Source organism: Ictalurus punctatus, chromosome 12 (genome assembly GCF_001660625.3).
Source record: "Ictalurus punctatus breed USDA103 chromosome 12, Coco_2.0, whole genome shotgun sequence".
NCBI lineage: Eukaryota > Metazoa > Chordata > Actinopteri > Siluriformes > Ictaluridae > Ictalurus > Ictalurus punctatus.
In genome coordinates, this window is record NC_030427.2 from 14246232 (window position 1) to 14265888 (window position 19657).

The 19657-nt window shown below is 36.7% G+C and overlaps 1 protein-coding gene across 1 annotated transcript in view; it reads left to right on the top strand.

Annotated features, from left to right (window-relative positions):
* col5a2b (collagen, type V, alpha 2b) overlaps positions 1-19657 on the top strand; it is a 31848-nt gene that overhangs the window by 3168 nt on the left and 9023 nt on the right. The window contains exons 2-35 of the mRNA XM_017482386.3: positions 4312-4533; positions 6901-6917; positions 7038-7070; positions 7183-7215; positions 7305-7358; positions 7505-7597; positions 10534-10611; positions 10771-10815; positions 10916-10969; positions 11606-11659; positions 11822-11875; positions 11959-12012; positions 12198-12251; positions 12345-12389; positions 12488-12541; positions 13332-13376; positions 13507-13560; positions 14038-14136; positions 14222-14266; positions 14381-14479; positions 14948-15001; positions 15105-15212; positions 15665-15718; positions 15815-15913; positions 15995-16048; positions 16655-16753; positions 16854-16907; positions 17010-17063; positions 17160-17213; positions 18658-18711; positions 18817-18861; positions 18941-19039; positions 19206-19313; positions 19588-19641. Of these exons, the coding sequence (XP_017337875.1) occupies positions 4312-4533; positions 6901-6917; positions 7038-7070; positions 7183-7215; positions 7305-7358; positions 7505-7597; positions 10534-10611; positions 10771-10815; positions 10916-10969; positions 11606-11659; positions 11822-11875; positions 11959-12012; positions 12198-12251; positions 12345-12389; positions 12488-12541; positions 13332-13376; positions 13507-13560; positions 14038-14136; positions 14222-14266; positions 14381-14479; positions 14948-15001; positions 15105-15212; positions 15665-15718; positions 15815-15913; positions 15995-16048; positions 16655-16753; positions 16854-16907; positions 17010-17063; positions 17160-17213; positions 18658-18711; positions 18817-18861; positions 18941-19039; positions 19206-19313; positions 19588-19641 (2276 nt within the window). The remainder of the gene's footprint in view (positions 1-4311; positions 4534-6900; positions 6918-7037; positions 7071-7182; positions 7216-7304; positions 7359-7504; positions 7598-10533; positions 10612-10770; positions 10816-10915; positions 10970-11605; positions 11660-11821; positions 11876-11958; positions 12013-12197; positions 12252-12344; positions 12390-12487; positions 12542-13331; positions 13377-13506; positions 13561-14037; positions 14137-14221; positions 14267-14380; positions 14480-14947; positions 15002-15104; positions 15213-15664; positions 15719-15814; positions 15914-15994; positions 16049-16654; positions 16754-16853; positions 16908-17009; positions 17064-17159; positions 17214-18657; positions 18712-18816; positions 18862-18940; positions 19040-19205; positions 19314-19587; positions 19642-19657) is intronic.

Below are 19657 nucleotides of genomic sequence, written 5' to 3' on the forward strand. Positions count from 1 at the left end.
TTGTGTAAAGGAAACAAGGTGATTAATTAGATCTAAATATAATAAAACAAAGCTTATATTCCGTCTGAATTTTATAGGGTATCATGCATAGCCTACTTCAGAATCTTGAGGCTAATTATGTTAAACGCTGCATGCAGACTGAGGGTGTGTCTTTTCTTTCAGGCAGAAATAAAACTTGCCAGCAGGCAGAAGTTAAGCTAAACGTATAATAGAGGGCTTTGTGGTTTTCCCCAAAATAACGTCTGTGCTCTCCCACTTAAATTGGTACTTTGCAGTTTGCTTGTTTCTAAGCATCGGAAAAATGCAGCTTCATATACGATATTTCAGGCTGAGTACTATCTTAGCAGGTGCCATGAGTTCATAACTGGCCACCGACTGAAGATGTAGGAATGTGGTGTTCGCCTCTGGTAGCTCTGAATTTTTTCCGTGGGAGGTCTGCGCCAATGTGACGTTAATATAAGCAGCACTAAAACCTCGTACAGTTCACCTGTAAATCTAAAACATCACGACCACAGTCATAAATTCAGATGATAAAAAAAATAATCTCTCAAAATAAACCTCACTATTTTCAATCAGATTTTAATAGTTGGAATTCAACACCAGAACAAAGACCACGTTTACGATGCACGCGAGCGTTTGATGAAAGTGAAATGCTCTCTTGAGTCTCAGATGAGACCAGCATTGCTTATTTTCTCTCTGATCTGTCGTCTCTCTGAGCTCGCCTCAGCGCCAGGCTGAGAGTTATATCTGTCTGGCAATGAGCCATAAAATCACAGACTAACCTAGATTACATAGTTTAAGAAGATTACATAGTTGTGTGTGTGTGTGTGTGTGTGTGTGTGTGTGTGTGTTTTTTTTAAAGAAACCATGAATTATACATGTGAGGATGTTTTGTGGTGAGAGTGCTATGAATGCTATCCATGAACACACGTTCCAAAGGCACATTATTTTACAGTTTCCCCAGGCTTCAGTATCCGAGAGCCACTGATTACCCTGAGATAATACCTGGTATTACTTGGGCTTTCATTATTTATTTCATGTATAATTGGTTTTACACACCAATACTTTAATCAGATTTTTAAAAAAAAAAAAACAAAACAAAACAAAAAAACAACAACATATGACATCTAAGCCTGGATCAGCATGCTGTAATGAAAGGGTTGTGGAAATGTAAGGTACTTAAAAGCACTCATTCTCCATATCTGGAAATTCTGTTAGTAAAGTAAGGCAGCTTTCACACAGCTCGCGTTTTACTTGTAATCCTATAGTGAGCTTTTAAAAAGTGCTGTGTATGCATGTTTTGGTCACAGCAGAGCTTACAAAATTGAAACAAGTCCACCTAGTGACTTCAAGCACGTTTCTACCTTCTGACCAGGTCAGGTTCGCAAGAAGGAGGGGGAAGAAAAACAAACACGGAGGCCAAAGGTGTCGGTTGAAATAGTTAGCCTATAAACAGATGTATGGAAAATATTGCATGACATGCAGTGAAAAATAACGAATCGATGCTTGGCAAAAGGCTGAGAGGGTGAAGATAGAGGTCTGATTGGAGCGTGGCATTTTGAAACGGTACAGGTGCTTTTTTTGAGACTCGTCCTTGATAGGGTGGTATACAGCAGCTTCCTCTTGTGTCATTTTCAGCCCCTGTTTTAGCCGTTTTTACCTTATTTACTAACAGACTATCTTAAACTGTGCAGCACAGAAAACCTAGAAACACAATTATCATTATTAAACGCGTACTCCGGCATTTTTCTTCGTATAATACCTCATCTGTAGCAATAGGAATTTATTTAAGATCTGAGATTTAGAGCATGGGTGAACAAATCCATAGTGTCTGGGACAAGCAGGTCTTTCGCTCTGCATTTTTAATTCGTAGTTTCCCTGCAGACAAGTAGCTTCACCAACAGAAAAAGACAGAAAAAACCCTATTCCATGCATTTGCTGCACTACACACAACTGCCAAGACTCATGGTTGACAGTAGAGCAAAATTTACTACTTGGACGCTGACAAAACTCTCTTGCTTATGACACACAGTTACCTCGCAGTTGATCAAATCAGGAGAAAATAAGCATACTATTCAGAACTGAATAATGTATATTACTGTATGTGCGATTTGAGGACAGAACACCACATCTCATAGCTGAAACTTTGCTTAACCAAGGAGCAAACACGACGTGCTACATGATTATATATTCGTTCGTTTCCTTTAGTCTTTATTAATCAGTGCATACAGAGTTTTTCTGTGATTGTTGCGGCCAAAAATGCTTGATTTTGCTGCGGCTTTTTTTTCTTCAAAATTTATGATGAAACTTTGTGCTTTTTTGCGGAAAACTACTTGATTTGCGGAAATTGCAATTTCAAGAAATTGTCTGGCATGCAGTGATGTTTGTTGGTAAATGAGGCCTTTTAGCTGTACTCATGTTCGATGCACGTGAATGAAAGACGACTTTGGCTGAATGCACTTTGGATGATAGCACATGAGGCGTCTTGGCCCAAATCTGCAGAAAATCTGCGGTAATTTTTTAAAAATCACAAGCTCTTCCGAATATTGCATAGTTTGCTTGATTTTAAGTTTCGCAAAATCGCAAAATCCTGACGGGACCGATTAATGCACTTAATGAACTAGTTAACTAGCCCGAAATACATTATTAGATCACGTTAATTAATACTACGTGAATAATAACAAGTCCTATAAGTTAATAATAAACATTTGTCCATTAGAACCTAATTTACCGCTTCCTTTGATGTAGTGACTGCCCCAACATCTGCTCCCTTGTAACTGAATATCAAGTAAAAATCATGTTGACGTTCTTATCTGTGGTAATAATACATATGCTACAGATGATGGATATTAAGTTAGAAAAGTCCAGAGTATTTCTTTTATCCACACACACACACACAAGCCAAAAATGTGTGAATTCATGAGAATCCAAATTAATATTCTCTAACGAAGCTTCACTGAAAGAAGACAGTCCACCTTTGTCCTGATTGTACACCAGCTGGCCTCCTGGTCTCGGACGAGAGCCTTGTTTTTACCGTTTTTTTGATCAGGATGAAACCTTGATGTGGTTCTCCGCCTCGCTCACAGTACCAGTGTGGCTGCCTCAGCAGCTGCAGAACTTAATCACAGGGTGGGGTAGATGATTCGGGCAGCATTTTAATTCCAGGAGGATGAGGGCCGTAAAGATCAAACGACCTGGATTACTTCTACACAGACAGGTAGACTTAAGAAAGAATATATATATAAAAAAATTATATTTAAATGAAGTGTTGCAGGGGATGTAAATGTTATTACCATTCAGATATTCCTGCAATAAGCTCTACTTGAGTTCTGTAGTAATTCCATACTGGCAATGTGTAATATATGAAAATATATGAAAGCCACCTCAGAAGAAACAGAAAGAGGATATTTTATCATATCCCAAATTATAGAGCACATTTTTGTACCATAATCGGCAATCCTGAATGTAACCACTAAGTACTAAGTCGAGGTGAAGCTGTAAAAATAGCCAGAAAAGTCAGAATCCTTGACTCAGGTCTACCCCCTTGTGGTTAGGGGCTGACATTGCATTCAAAGATAATTAATAATGAATTGTTAATTAACTAATCAAACTAAAGAGTAACTAAAGAGTTGAGAAATAAACGATTAAAAAAAAGAATGTAGATCTGGTTATATATGATAATAGCATACCACTGTACATATATGCATATAAAATAATCTAAAATATAAAATGAAATAGTTTATATAATTCTATATGTTAATTAGAGGTTGCACTTTAGCTCAGGGTTTCATGTTTATATATGTGTATATATGTATATGTGTGATTTATGTTTTATTTGATTTTTGTGTTGATTCTTAAAATAATTATAACATTTCATTTAAAATCATTTAATTCGGCTGAATATTTGTTAATTGAATCTTACAACATGGATAAGATAATAGGTAATGAAATCACATTTTTATCTATAATTTGTGTTATTTTCTAAACGTAGGTACAGTTAAAGTTATTTAAAGCTCTGTAACTAAATATGTGATTTGGGAGTAATTACCTGTTATAGCTACTGAATACGCTGAATTTCAGTTTTAAGTGTAAATTACAGAAAGTAGCCTACAGAAAGATGTTCACACCTAAGGAAGGTCTTACAGCTGACTCAATCTTAATCCTAAAACATGCTATGGTTCAGGTTCCAAATATAGGACAATGAAGAATGCTTCCTTAAAGTTAAAAGTTGGAAGAAACCCTTTGAGCAAGCACTGTTTTTTTTTTTTTTTTTTTATCCTACATCTCATTGCACTACCTCTCTTCCCTCAGCTTTACCAGAGAACCAGCCCGGCTGTAAGGAGGGAGAAGTGACTCACGAGCCCAACGCCATTTGGAAACCCGAGCCATGCCGGCTGTGTGTGTGTGACGAAGGCAACATCGTCTGCGAGGACATCCGTTGTGAGGAGCTCAAAGGGTGTGAGCATTTCTCCGTCCCGGAGGGAGAGTGCTGCCCCGTGTGTGAGAGATTCGCCAGCGCTCGTGGACGGATCGGTGAGCAGTACTCATGGTGTCCTCTAGAGGGCATATAAACACAGTCCACTGTGAGGATATGAGTGGATATGACACTGGTGTCAAGATGAAAGTCCTTTATTCATTTCATTCATGAGCATTTTTAATCATGGACAGCTATTGATGTATAGTATACCGTTGCCTTTAAGATCAAATATCGTATCTGTAAATTGGGACATGTGTAGAAGATTTTCAGTCTACCACATAAGACTGTAGTAGAGTTGCCAGACTGGTCTGATGGTTCCCCCACCAATGATCATTCAGAATGCTCCAAAAATGCCCTTCGACCAGTGATGAAATAAAATAATGTGCAACTCTTTACTCAAAAAAAATAAAAAAAATAAAAGAAAAATAAAAAATTAATTGAATTCAGCAAGACTTCACAATAAGGGAGCCCAAAGATTTGTCATGGTCAAACATCAGATTAGACATGAATTAGATCAGAGTTTAAATCAGGTAATTTTATAGTAAAACAACATATGATGTATACAAAAATTCAATCTATACCACACAGATAAGGGTGTTCAAGCTCATCAAATAAAATTGACTATCACCAAATAGAGTCTGTAACCCTGATTGGGACACAGTCAACATTTTAATAACAAAACAACGCATTTAAATAAATAAATGTACTTGTTGTATTTAACATAGCTATACAATTACATTTTACATATTGTATATTTAAAAAAACAAAAAAAACAAAACTTTTTTATTCACCAAATGTAGATTAAGACATCTTCCTTGTTTAACTGCTTATAAGGCAAGATCCTCTAAATTAGATACTTTTTTTCTATAACTAAATACTAATAATTTGTCAGGGTTAAGTCAGGACTTAGTTAATTTAACACTGGGGAATTTTGCTGCAAGTGATTCCCATTTTTGGAGCTGTAGTGTATACCCTGAACCCACACCATAACCGATTCCTGTACATTCTTTACCATTGTAACCTATTACTGTACTATAAAAACTTGTTCTTATTCCATCATATCCTATTATTAGACCATCATAATAATTTTGCTATGCTTTCCTAATCTATTATATATACCATTAGAACCTATTACTGTACCATCGTAACTTATCACAGCACTATTATGACTTATGCTATCTTAATCGATTCTTTAGTATCATTTCTATAGTATTACTACCAGTACTATAACCCTTATAATCTATTACTATACAATTATAATTTGTTACTCTACCATTATGAACTTTCAATATAGCATTGTAAGTGGTACATATACCATTATAAACTATTACCATGTTATTATGCTATTATGACCACTTACTGTACTATTATATCCAGTACTATAACTGCCTATTAATTGCCTATTATTATATGGTAAATGGTCTGCACTTATATAATGCCTTTTAACCTTAGTGGTTATTCAAAGCGCTTTACACTGTTTCCCATTCATGGACACACACACACACACACACACACACACACACACACACACACACACACACACACACACACACACACTCTCTCTCCATTCAAGGTGCTAGCCTATCTTCAGGTGTAACTTGGGGTTCAGTGTCTTGCCCAAGGACACTTGGGCATGTGACATGTGGGCCAGAACCACCAACCCTGTGATTAGTGGACAACCGACTCTACCACCTGAGTCACAGCCACCACATTATATTATACCTTTACCCTGTCACTACACATTTATGACCCGTTACTATAACCATTATGACTTATTCCTGTACCATTATAATCTATGACTTTATCATTATATCCTGTTAATATACCAATATAATCTATTACTATACCTTTAAGCTTTTAATATACCATCATAACTACAGCATTGCAACCTATCACTGTACCATTATAACCTATTACTGTAGCATTATAAACTCATTACTATAGCATTAAAACCTGTACTATTATATCCTATTAGTATAGCATTATAATCATTACTACACCATTATAACTTACTAAGTCATTATTGCCTGTTACTGTATCACAACAACCAGTCACTATGCCAGATATAATCACTATACCATTATAACCAGTTGCTGTACCATAATAACCTGTCACTACAGCACCATAACCTATTACTATGCTATTATAATCAGTACTATATCAATATAACCTGTTAATATACTATTATAACCTGTTATTATATAATGATCACCTTTCACTGTACCATTATGACCTGTTTATATCATTAAAACGCTTTACTCTATCATTGTAATATGTCATTATGCAATTATAACTTTTACTTTACAAGTATATATACAATATATAATACAAGTTTGTAATAATAAGTTTATTAATGAAACATTATATGAAATAGCATATTTACTAATCTATACTTAAACACCTTTTTTTCTTTTACATTTCAGAGATAATGGCACTCAAGGTATGTACATGCACTGTAACTCATACTATTTAAAATATATAAATATATCAAGATAAATATAAATAGTTTTATGGTTAGTTCATGAGCTGTACTGAAAATGTAACTCTTTTGAAATTTAAGGGTGAAAAAGGAGAACCAGGAGATATTCCTCATGTAAGTATAAAAAAATAACTTCTTTAGCAAGAATATATGTGGATTCAGTGTATTATTAGTCAGCATTTACTGTATTCTGTCTATTATTAAGTGCTTCCATGTTGTTTTTCAGATTGTGGGACTGCCTGGTCGACCGGGACCAATGGTGGGATTTTGCACTTTTTTTGCAGCAATAATCTACCTAAGTGTTTTATTGCCTTGCCTTATATTTACGCATTGTGTTGTATTTAATAGGGAGCTCCTGGGCCAGCGGGACGTGCAGGATATCGTGGCTTTAAAGGAAGAAAAGTATGTTTCGAAAACATTCTTTTGATCTTATATGTGCTAATAATAATCAGTCAAATATGTATGAAAATGTGAATGATATGTCTAAAAAATACTATATTATATTTTATTTAAACTGTTACAATAATGACAGTTTTTCTCTTTTTAAGGGCGTGGCAGGTCCACCTGGGTTTGATGGGATACCAGGTGTGCCAGGTATGCCCGGAAAGCCTGGTCCTCAAGGGCAAGCTGCATTACCAGGGGTGAGTGTTTAATGCTATTTAATCTGTGTTCTCTGTTGGTAAGGCGTTGCACCTGTAGATGGCTTACACATGACAAAAATGTGACTTTGAAGTTCAAATCTGGTTGTGGAATTAGCAAAACAGAACAGCATATGAATCTCCAGGTATTATCCACAAACTTACCTTTTCTTTCCATAGCAAATGTTTGGTTTATTTAGAGCGTATGTATAAAATTTTGGACCATCATTAGAGTGCTGTACATCAACTGGGAGGGCTTTGTTTATAAGGGCACAGTAGTCTGTTTTCTGAGTCCGAATCAGGTCCAAAAGATCATTTTGGGTTGTTTGCTGTATGGTTTTTACCCTGTACCTAATTAAACTAGTCAGAAATATGGTTATAGGGCTCCTGAGGGATGGCCTGTGTTCATCCTTTCCTTGGGAGGTCATGAGTTTGAATCCCAATGATGGCACAGCTACTTGTGGCCTGGAACGTAGGGAGAAAAATGCCCATGGTCTCGGGGTGGGGGGGGTGGCATTCTCTCTCTCCCACAGTGACACTAGCCAATCATAAGCATCTGTGAGCTCCAGTATGAGGAAGAGGGTGGATAGCATTTTGCTTTGAGTGTGTTTCGCTCCCCTGTGATGCAGCGTATGCAAAGTCCGATCAAATTGGGACAGTATGCAAAAAAACAAACAAAAAGTCATTTGAAAATTCAATTCACCTTGTAGTTTATTGAAAACACATTACTTGATCTTTTTCTTTTACTTTGTGAATTTAATTTATTTCTGAAAATATACACTCATTTCAAACTTCAAATCTGATGACTGCAACACACTCCAAAAAAGTTGGGACAGTCAACTGATTACCACTGTGTAACATCACCTTTTCTTTTAATAACACTTATTAAGTTTTAATTTGGATGCTGAAGACACCAGTTTGTTTAGCAAGCGGAATTTTCCCCCATTCATCCATTATGCATTTCTTCAGCTGCGCAACTGTACAGGGTCTTCGTTGCCTTATTTTGCACTTCCTAATGCGCCACACATTCTCAATCAGAGACAGGTCAGGACTGCAGGCAGGCCATGCTAGCACCCGCACTCTCTGCTTATGCAAACATGCGCTTGTAATGCAGGCAGAATGTGGTTTGGCGTTGTCCTGATCTGGATGGCAGCCTATGTTGCTCCAAAATGTGTACATATCTTTCTGCCTTAATGATGCCCTCACAAATGTGCAAGTTACCCATGCCATGTGTACAGACACACCCCCATACCATGACAGATGCTGGCTTTTGGACCTGACGCTGATAACAGCTTGGATGATCCATTTCCTCTTTGACCCAGAGAACACGATGGCTGTTTTGTCCAAAAATTTGAAATGTTACTCGTCAGACCACAAAACACGATTCCACTGTGCTACTGTCCATCTCAGATGAGACCGAGCCCAGATAAGTCAGCGGCGCTTCTGGACAGTGCTGCTGTGTGGCTTTTGCTTTGCATAGTAAAGCCTTAACTTGCATCTGTGGATGCAGCGGTGAATGGTGTTGACTGACAAAGGTTTACCAAAGTATTCCTGAGCCCATGTCCGGATATCCATTAAAGACTCATGACGGTTTTTAAGAGTGACGTCTGAGGGATCTGAGATCATGCGCATTCAGAAGTGGTTTTCGGCCTTGCTCTTTACGCACCAAGATTTGACCGGATTCCTTGAATCTTTTAATTATATTGTGCACTGTAGAAGGTGAAATGCCCAAAATCCTGCCAATTTGACTGGGGAATGTTATTCTCAAAGTGTTGGATTATTTGCTGACGCATCTGTTGGCAGATTGGCGAGCCTCGACCCATCCTTGCTCTTGAAGGACTAGGCCTTTTTTTGGAGGCTCCATATATACTATGATTAGACGATCGCCTCACTTGTTTCATATCACCTTCTTATTTCAACTTGTCACATCGCTATTAGTCCTAAATTGCCCCGTCCCAACTTTTTTGGAGTGTGTTGCATGCATCAATTTCAAAATAAATGTCTGTCTTCAAAAAATTATGCAGTTCATTAGGTAAAACATCAAATACCTCGTCTTTATACGTTTTTTGTTTAAATACAAAGTACATTCACAAATCATTCCTCTTTTTCTCACAGCTTTTTCTGAATTGGGGTTGTGTATATATATATATATGGTGTTAAGTTTTCATAGAAATCCCAGAAATCACTCAAGCACAGAGCGCATGAGCCAGTCCTAAATAAATGATTAGATAATTACATAAATAACTTTTTTACAAAGTTTTGTGTATCACATCCAGCGTGTATTTTGTGTTATTATTCATTGGTCAAATTCTCCAGAACACATCGCGTTTCTGCAACACTACAGTTCTGTCCGTGTTACTCTGTTTAGCAGCTCGACAAAAAATAACCTAAAAACAGGAACACACCCTAAGACTTTGCATGGATTACATGGTGAAAGAATCCATGCACACAAAATATGTTTCTTCTTCTAGAGGTGTATTACATTCTTAAAAGGTTTTTCTTTTAGCTTTCTCATTACTTCTGCCATTGTTTCTACACACGGGTGATTTGAGAATTGTGGCTCTATTTATATGCATATACAAAAAAAATGGACCATTTTGAAGTATTTACAGTTACTTGGGGAAGGAGACAGGATGGGAGTGGATGTTGAGAGAATGTGTGAGAGCATGCACATTTCTATTCAGGTTTACTTTTTATATAAACAGGAAATGGTGCATGACTTTCTCAACTCAACATTTCTGCATACTCACTCTTTATGAGGCGCACAAGTCCTAAATACAGTGTTTAAAGATGTTCCTTTGCAGATTTAACCTCTGTAGATATATATATATATATATATATATATATATATATATATATATATATATATATATATATATATATATATATATCAAATCTCTCCATTTTAATGGTAACTATTCCGATGCATTGTTTTACAGAGTCAGTTTGCATCTCAGATGGCTTCAGGCTTCCATGATGCGAAAATGGGAATGTCTGCAATTGTCTCTGGGCCACCTGTAAGAACAGTTTATATATTGAATATAGTTGAATATATTGAATATAGTTTGTGCAATGTACACTAACTGTAACACTAGACTCTATCATGTTTATTAATTATTTCTCAAAAATGCTTTCAATTATCGTTCATTAATAAATCACTAATTAATCTGATTCAGGGCGAAGCAGGCCCAAGAGGACACCCAGGACCATCAGGTCCACCCGTAAGTCCAACACCCATTGGACAAGCAGCCTCACAAGAAGATGATATTTATATTGTATCAACAGTGTAAATGTGATCTCAGTGCTTTTTGTGTCCCACAGGGCCCTATGGGAGCACAGGGCACCCCTGGAGATGCAGGTGATCCAGGACCCATGGTAAGAAATTAAGCTAGCTTAAATGTAGTATCAATAAGACAATAATGGCTATAAATGTTCATGTTCATGTTAAAAGCTTCACCTTTGTGTAGCACCACAGACTTTGAAACGATGAGATACATTCAGAATAAATGAGTACTACATGCATAGTTTGCTAATTTATCTTTAAGTGTTCTGTTTTCGTCGTCGTCTTTTTAAAAAAAATAATCATAACATGATGTTGGTTCTCCAATAAGAACAGAATGATTAAATTAAATTAAATATTCATAAACGGCTGTGAAAAACAATTTTCTTTTCCGACGCGCTACCGTCAGCTAACTAATTCACATAAATCCACATGATTGGCTGCAACAGAGAATCTGCTACAGAAGCCGAGATGCCAGACAGTTTTGTTCATACATTGATCTCCTCTGCTACAGTAGTTTTCCAGTGTTTGGTTTAATCTGAGTCCACTGGATAATGATCCCTGAAATAAAAACTATGAAAGATTGCTTTATAGTTAGAGTGTAATTTAGCTAAACCCATGCTTGAAAAGAAATTGTGGCTGAAGGCCAGCAGAAATTGCTTAACACAAACTGAAGAAGTTGTCAGGAAAGGTTTTGCTGTAGTAAGGAGCTGTTCTTTTCTTTTTTACAGGGACCTCATGGACCAAGGGGTCCAGACGGTCCTATAGGAAAACCTGGTCAAGATGTACGTACACCAATCTGCTTGTTTACGTAACCCTGTCTGTAACCCTGTAAAGAGCTTATTCTCATAAAATAGTTATTTACCATGTAATGACCTACAGTAATAAAATTATCCACGCTCATGTTACAGTAATAAAATGATCCATACTTCTTCTTCTGGTATCAGGGTGAACCGGGAGAACCAGGAAAGAAAGGAGAAGATGGATTCCCAGGATCAGCAGTAAAATCTCTTTTATTTCATATATTATATATACATCTATGTTTCAACCTGATCCTAACACTATGATATTTCCCTTCATCAAGGGGGCTAGGGGCTTCCCAGGGTTACCAGGTCAACCAGGAATGAAAGGTCACAGGGTGAGCTTGATTGCTAATTGCTGAAATGTTTTAAATATTTAAACATAAATTTAACATTTACTCCAATGTGAAAAAAACAGCCATCAGATTTAGATTTAACTGCATACATACATTGTATAAACCAGGTTTTAATGCTCTCTTCATTTTAAGGACTGATATTCCGTTAACAATTTTGATCATTTCAGGGATATGCAGGTCCACACGGAGCGAAGGGAGAGCGAGGTGTTGTCGGTTCAAAGGTTAGACACACACTTCACAACTGTGAAGCCTACGACATGGCACAGAATAATATATTACTAAATACTCTACATATGTTTGTGTTTTGATTTCAGGGTGCATCAGGTGTTCCTGGGTCAATGGGGCTTGTCGGTCCACAGGTATGTTCCATAATGCGATTTTTATCATATTGGATGAATCAAAGCAAGTTTATTCCTCAAAAATGTATCATTATGGACTGCAACTGATTTTTTTTTAGGGTCCACCTGGATTGCCTGGCGAAAGAGGTCGGATCGGACCTAGCGGCCCAGCGGTGAGATAATTTCTGTAATTTCTACAATTGAATACTGTGCTCATACCTGTAAAATACTTATATTGATGGTACTGCAGATTATACTGTATCAAAGTACCTTATACTGTATAGCTATACAGTATCATTAACTTTACTGTACAATTAGCTGAATTTCTTCTTTCATTATTTCCTAAGCCCTCCTAAAAATGTATATTAAAAAGCATAGTTTTAATTACTTTAGTGAAGCAGGTTAAGTGCAAAAAGTTTAAACCTGAAGTAAAGTTACTCAACGTTAGGTGATGGTAGCTAACGTATGCTAGCTAGCATGATATGTTAAATAGATAAACCATAAAACTACTTTTTTTTTGTTTGTTTGTTTTTTTAAAAGTGTTATCCAGGACTGTGACTCACTGATTTTGTCCCTGTTGTTCTCATTGTTTGTTATATTGTTTGTCTTATTGCATTTTTTTAAAAATTTTAGCTAGTGTTCATTGTGCAGTTTGATATCTTAACTGTTCCTATGCAAGCTGAAATGATTCCTTTAGAAAACACAATTTTAATCTAATTTTAATATATTTTGTTAGGATTTTTGTCTTTCAGATTTATTTAACATGTATATTTGGCAATAAGAGTTTTTTAAAAACAATATAACTGTAACATTGGAGTTTTATGTTCTATTTAAAATACAGTACAGTATGAATTTACACTAACTGCCTGCCAGCAATGTACTGTAAATTTACAAGGCAATTTTTTAAACTAAGCACATTATTGTACTATAATTTTTTAAGGTTCAGTGTTTTTTTTTCTGCAGGGAAAACGTGGAATGGCAGGAAATACTGGACAACCAGGCCCATTGGTATGTAAATTACTTTCTGTTCTAATATCTTAAAAATCACATCAACCCATATTCATCCCATAATGTATAAAAAAAAGATTGCAGCATTTATCAGTTTTTGGTAATGTTGGTCATATTGTATTTCTTACAGGGTACCATAGGAATCCCAGGAGCTCCAGGTTTTCCAGGCAATCCAGGCATGAAGGTTTGTACATGTTTTATTTGTAATGTTGTGTTATTGGTTATTTTGATCATCTAACTCATTTAAATGTCGGTTATAATTCATGTTCTCAATCATGACATATGATTAGCAAGGACTTTTTAATCAATTTCTTAAATTAATATTTTAAAATTTTCATTTTTAAATTAATGTTACTCAAATGACATAGCAAAAATTGATGTATGTATATTTATATATGATATAAAATAGGAGCCTCTCCTTTGGTATAGCTAAATAAATGCCATTACACACATTCACACATTCAACTAAAAAAATATTTTATGTCCCTGAAATTATCTCTGAATATTACATGAAGTAAATGAATACTATAATGAGTTCTGACATCAAGATATTGAAATATCTATGTCTATCCATGTTTATGTGGATAAACTCTCGATGGAACACCAGTCCATTGCAGTTTATTGCATGTGTGTTTAGGTGTAATTTTTGGTTCCTTCACAGGGTGAAGCAGGACCCACGGGCCCTCGAGGCACCAGTGGTGCTCAGGGACCCAGAGGGGACTCAGGAAGAGTGGGCTTACCTGGACCTCAGGGCAAACAGGTGTGCTATGTGTTAACCTTATGAGCTTCACTCTGTATTTGGACATTTTGATGCATATTACTGATATAAATGTGCTCATATCTAGGGTCCAGCAGGCATGGACGGTGCTCCTGGACATAAAGGGCCATCAGTGAGTTCCAGCCATTCTTACAACAAATATGCCATCCTTTAAGTTTAATTCAATGAATGTAATTCATGATTCAAGTTATGTTTAGTGTGTCATGAGCAATCTTTTTTTATGTAGGGGACACCCGGTGTGCAAGGTCCGGTCGGACTGATTGGTCAACCTGGACCACCTGGACCTCAGGGAAAGACAGGACTTGCTGGGGCCAAAGGTCAAGTGGTAATGACACACTCGTTTTTGACAACTAGTTATGTATAAAATTAGAGTTCTTATTTTCTGCATAAAATTCTACATAGTTCTACATAAAATTATGAATGAATGAAATGGGGTATTTTATAACACGATAAACCATTAACTGGACCTTTTGCAGTGGTCACCAGTCTAGTTCCAAAGGTTTATGCTCAGGATTAGAACAAAACTGAGACCCCAGGGCTGGGGCTAGTAGCACTGTTCATTGCTTATTGTTTTTTAAAAAATAACATTTTAAAGGACTATGAAAATTAAACAGATAAAACTGAGCCATGGAACAATAACCATTGTTGCATAGTTACAGCGGCCGTAATGATGATGTGGTCATTTAAAAAAAAAAAAAAAAAAGGAACTATTTAGGTCACTTCTTCTTTTCAAATGTACTTACAATATCTATGGAATAAGATACTACAGATGTTCATATTTTTATGGTCGTAGGGTGAAGCAGGCATCCCTGGATTCAAAGGAGAGCCTGGAATTAAAGGAGAAGTGGTGAGTTAATAACGCCAGATTAATAGATGGTCGATTACAATTGCTGATTAAATAGTTACAAAGGGGTTGGCCGCTGTTTTGATAAAACTTGTCTGTGTCACAGGGGCAACCTGGAGCTCAAGGAGAGATGGGTCCGATGGGAGAGGAAGGGAAACGGGGCCCCAGAGGAGACCTGGGATCTGTAGGGCCGCCCGGTCCTCCTGGAGAGACAGTGAGAGAAATAATTCACTGATTTGCTGTAGTCTCAGAAACTCTGTATCTTTTGTACACCTTTCTGGCCACAAGCTTCCGGATCTTGAAGGTTTCAATCGGTTTTTGCTGTGTATCCACAATATTTTTTGTGTATACACACTTTGTTAGCTTTCAGGAGGAAAAATGGTGATGTAATTATTTACCCGAAGTTGATTCTTTGCTTATACCACAGCAATTTGCTAATGATTATATTCAATTACATTATACAGTAGATACATTTAATGTTGGAAAGGCCATTAAAAAAGTTACTCAGGAAGGGTCTCTGGTTGGTCAGTCAAATTGTCTCTTTCATTGAAAGTAGATGGTTCTTCAGTAGGCAATTGATTGCAGTCTGATGTATCTGTGAATTTGCTTGTTATTTAGAAGGGCAGACATTGCATTGCATTGAATTGATCTGTTTTCGTGTTTTAGGGAGCTCCAGGTCTTCGAGGATTTCCGGGTGCTGACGGGTTACCTGGACAAAAGGCAGGCAAAATTCCCATCTTTTAAAACTGTGATCATCCTACTTCTATTCCTATTTTTGCTTTGATTGTTAATGGATTGCTACTACAACATCACCAGGGTGCTGTAGGTGAGCGTGGCACTCCAGGCTCGTCCGGAGTTAAAGGTGCTGGTGGTGATCCTGGCCGTCCCGGAGAACCAGGCCTTCCGGGTGCAAGGGTAAAGAAAGACCTGTGTGATATTTATTATGTGAAAGAGTGTCACCATTATGCTTCATGATTTTTTTTTATACATCTTAAGGGTCTGAGTGGTGTTGCTGGACCTGATGGACCAGAAGGGAAAATTGGACCTCAGGTAACTAATAGCAACATGTTAAACAAACTCATTATTAATAGGATAGGATAGGATTACTGTACCATCATATGCTAGACATAGACTACCAGTTAACAATTTGGACACACGTTTTTAATAAAGGCTTAGGTTGGAATTTGTGGGGGGGGAGTTTACATATACACTTTCTTTCTTTCTATTCTAGGAAAAAGATGTTGTGTATAGCAGTTAATAAGAAAATGAGCATGGGAAATTTTCTAGTGTCTACACCTTAACTAAAACAGTTGAAGTAGAACACCAGATGCCTGGTGGTTACCCTAAACTCTGTATATACGAACACTCCATTTGCATGCAAGAAAGTTGTTTTAATTACTTTCTAATTAACATTGCTATTAAATACATTTGTAACCTGTTAGATTTGACACGTTTTTCTTTGAAGTTTCTGGTCATTATTGAACAAACATTTTCTGCGACGTCCCCAATAAATATATTTAACTGATGTTAACCATATACTTACTCTAATACTCTATACACTAATATAATTTTTTAAATAAAAAGCTACATCTACAATAAATGCATGCGAAAGCGTGTATTATTTATATTATAAACTCGTTTGACTGTTCTCCACAGGGAGCACCGGGAGATGACGGTGGTCCTGGACCTGCTGGATCAAACGGAGGCAAAGGCCCACCAGGATCTATGGGTCTGCCAGGCCCGAAAGGCTTCAGTGTAATCAGTCATCATTTTAAAATAATATAATAGTAAAAGTTACCACCTTTCTCAAGCCATGTGATAAATTAGGTATTTTATTTTTGTTTTTGACACCCAGGGCGATGCAGGAAAAGCAGGAGAAGCCGGAACCCCTGGAGCAACAGGACAAAGAGTGAGCTTCCTCATAGATCACAGCATTAGTGATTAGAAAGAGTATAAAATATATAAAGTTAAGTGAAAATCATTCTCATGGAAACTGTGCTTTCATCAACAGGGTCGTAATGGAAAAGATGGCGAGGAAGGACCTGCAGGCCCTGCTGGACCACCTGTTAGTGTCATTTCATGCCGTCATGAAATATCTGTTGTTTTTATATATTTGTACAATTTTCTAGCAGATTTTAAATATGTGTTCTTGTGCTTTCAGGGTCCAGCAGGAAAAAGAGGCGAGCAGGGTCCTCCTGGTCTGATAGGCTTTCAGGTGTGTAACAGATAACTGCTTCATAACGAGCAATCACTGTTCTCTTAAGACCTAATTATCTGCATAGGATCAGCACCTTGCTAATTTGTTTGACGAAATTTTATAACAGTAGCTATTAGCTTTTTAGAAATTCCTCTAATGTTAGCTAGCTAGTATTTGGGGATTAATATTTACAGCTAGCTGGCTAGTTCATTGGCATAGGATCTTTCCAAGAATTATTTTCTCTATCCAAGATTTGTTTTGGAGGTAGCAATCTAGCTATGGAAATGTTCTCCAATGTTAGCTAGCTAGTTTTATTTATGGCTAAATATTTACAGCTAGCTGGATGGCTAATAATACTGTTGTGGGTTAGTGACCTACCAATTTAAGATGTAGATTCATTTTTTAATTACATTTACTGGAGTTAAACTGATTTTTATTGTCCTTAAGATAAGATAAGACAAGACAAGACAAGATAAGATAAGATAAGATAAGATGTACATTTATTGATCACCCGTTGGGGAAATTCAGTTAAGATAGTGAACTTACATTCACACATTAGCTAGATCTTCTCAGATGTTAGCTAGGTACAAGAGGTGTAACAATACATGTCATTCGCGATTAGATTTGATTCAAATTTCAGAACATTTAAACAAATTTGAATGAAGAAAAATTATGACTGAAAATAGTGCTTTTTTTTTATATCTGTATAATAAACATTGTGTTTTTTTTCTGTAAAAAAGTAACTAAATAAAAAAATCCAACAAGGTTCCAATGTTTTAATATTGTAAAAAAAAAAAAAGTACTATAGGTTCAGCATATCTTAAAAATCAATAAATAAATGTATAAATTCTCCATAAAATGTTGATTGAATAAACAAAGTGTCTGAGCTGGGAATTTGGGAAAATGATCGACTGAAAGAAAATTAGCTCCATAGCTGAAATAGAGCTCCAAAGTAGGCTAAAATGCCAAATTTCCAGGGATGGTCTTGTTTGAAAGCTACAGAAGAGCTCTTTTTTATGTTATAATATGGTTGTGTAACTGTACTGTATAATGTATAATGCCTGTAGGTTGTGGCAAGTCAAAGCTATCAGGCTACCGGTCACTTCAAAAGTGCTGATTATCTTGCAGAGTTGCTCCGAAAATTCATGATCATGTGACCACCATGCACTCTATGCATCTTAACTCTGTGGGATGCACAGATTGTGACCTCTGGTGTTAATGACATGAAATGCATAATTAATAGAATGTTGATATTGCACATTTCCAAGATGGACATCCACATTTTTGCATCTCAATGCATTGTGGCACAATATATCATTACACCCCTACTAAGTGGTCGTATTTGGGGTAGAATTTGATAGCTATTGTGGGGTGTTGGTGGTCTATTAATTTAAGACAAAGTTTTGTGTGTTTAAAAATAAATTTGATTAAATTTAACTGGTGTAACATGTTGACTTCTCAGGGTTTACCTGGGCCCGCAGGTCCACCTGGAGAGCCAGGAAAGCCAGGTGATGAGGTGAGTGGAGTATTGTTTATGACATTCTTTCCATGTCTATTCCAGCAAAAGTTAAATATTTGCCTAGACATATATATATTTGAACTGTCTTTCTTGTTCTTTTAGGGAGTCAATGGTGAAGAAGGTGCTGCTGGTCAGACTGGACCACGAGTAAGCTCATACTAAATTTACTATTTCTTGTCAGAATTATTATATGGTTTTACTGAGAAATCATAATTTTGCCCCTCAGGGTGAGCGTGGAAGCCCAGGAGAGAGAGGACCGCTAGGACCTAATGGCCTTCCTGGGTCTAAAGGCAGTCTTGGGGCACCAGGACCTGATGGACCTAAGGTAGTCTAGAATAGTCCAGTGTCATTAGTTAGCTATAAATCTATGAAAATGAATAAAGATAATAAGCATATAGTCAAATTAAATAATAAAATAATCTTGACACAAAACAGTAATGATGCTAAATCACTGTTTTTTTTGTTTTGTTTTGTTTTTTTGCGTCTTTAAGGGTAGTTCAGGACCAGCAGGGAAGGGTGGAGAACCAGGCCCACCTGGACTTCAGGGAATGCCAGGAGAGAGAGGGACATCAGGTGCCAGTGGACCTAAAGGAGACCGTGTACGTGTGATTCAGGGTTACTCTGAACTAAAAAGAAAAAAAAAAAAAAGCCTGAATGAATAGCAGACAAGAGTGAGCCTCCAAACAAAAGATAGAGACATGAGTTTTCTTTATAGTGAGGGTGCGTGAATAAGGGCAACGGAGTAGGAAATGAATATAATTAAAATGTCAGCTTCTTTTGTAAAATTTTGAATGTTTCACATTTAAAAACGAAAAAGAAAATTTCCTGGCTTAGTCATTTAAAAATCTCATGGTGATTATCTTATTATCTCAGGGTGCAATAGGTGAGATAGGAGCTGAGGGAGCAGCTGGAAATGATGGTGCTCGGGTGAGTAATAGTCAAA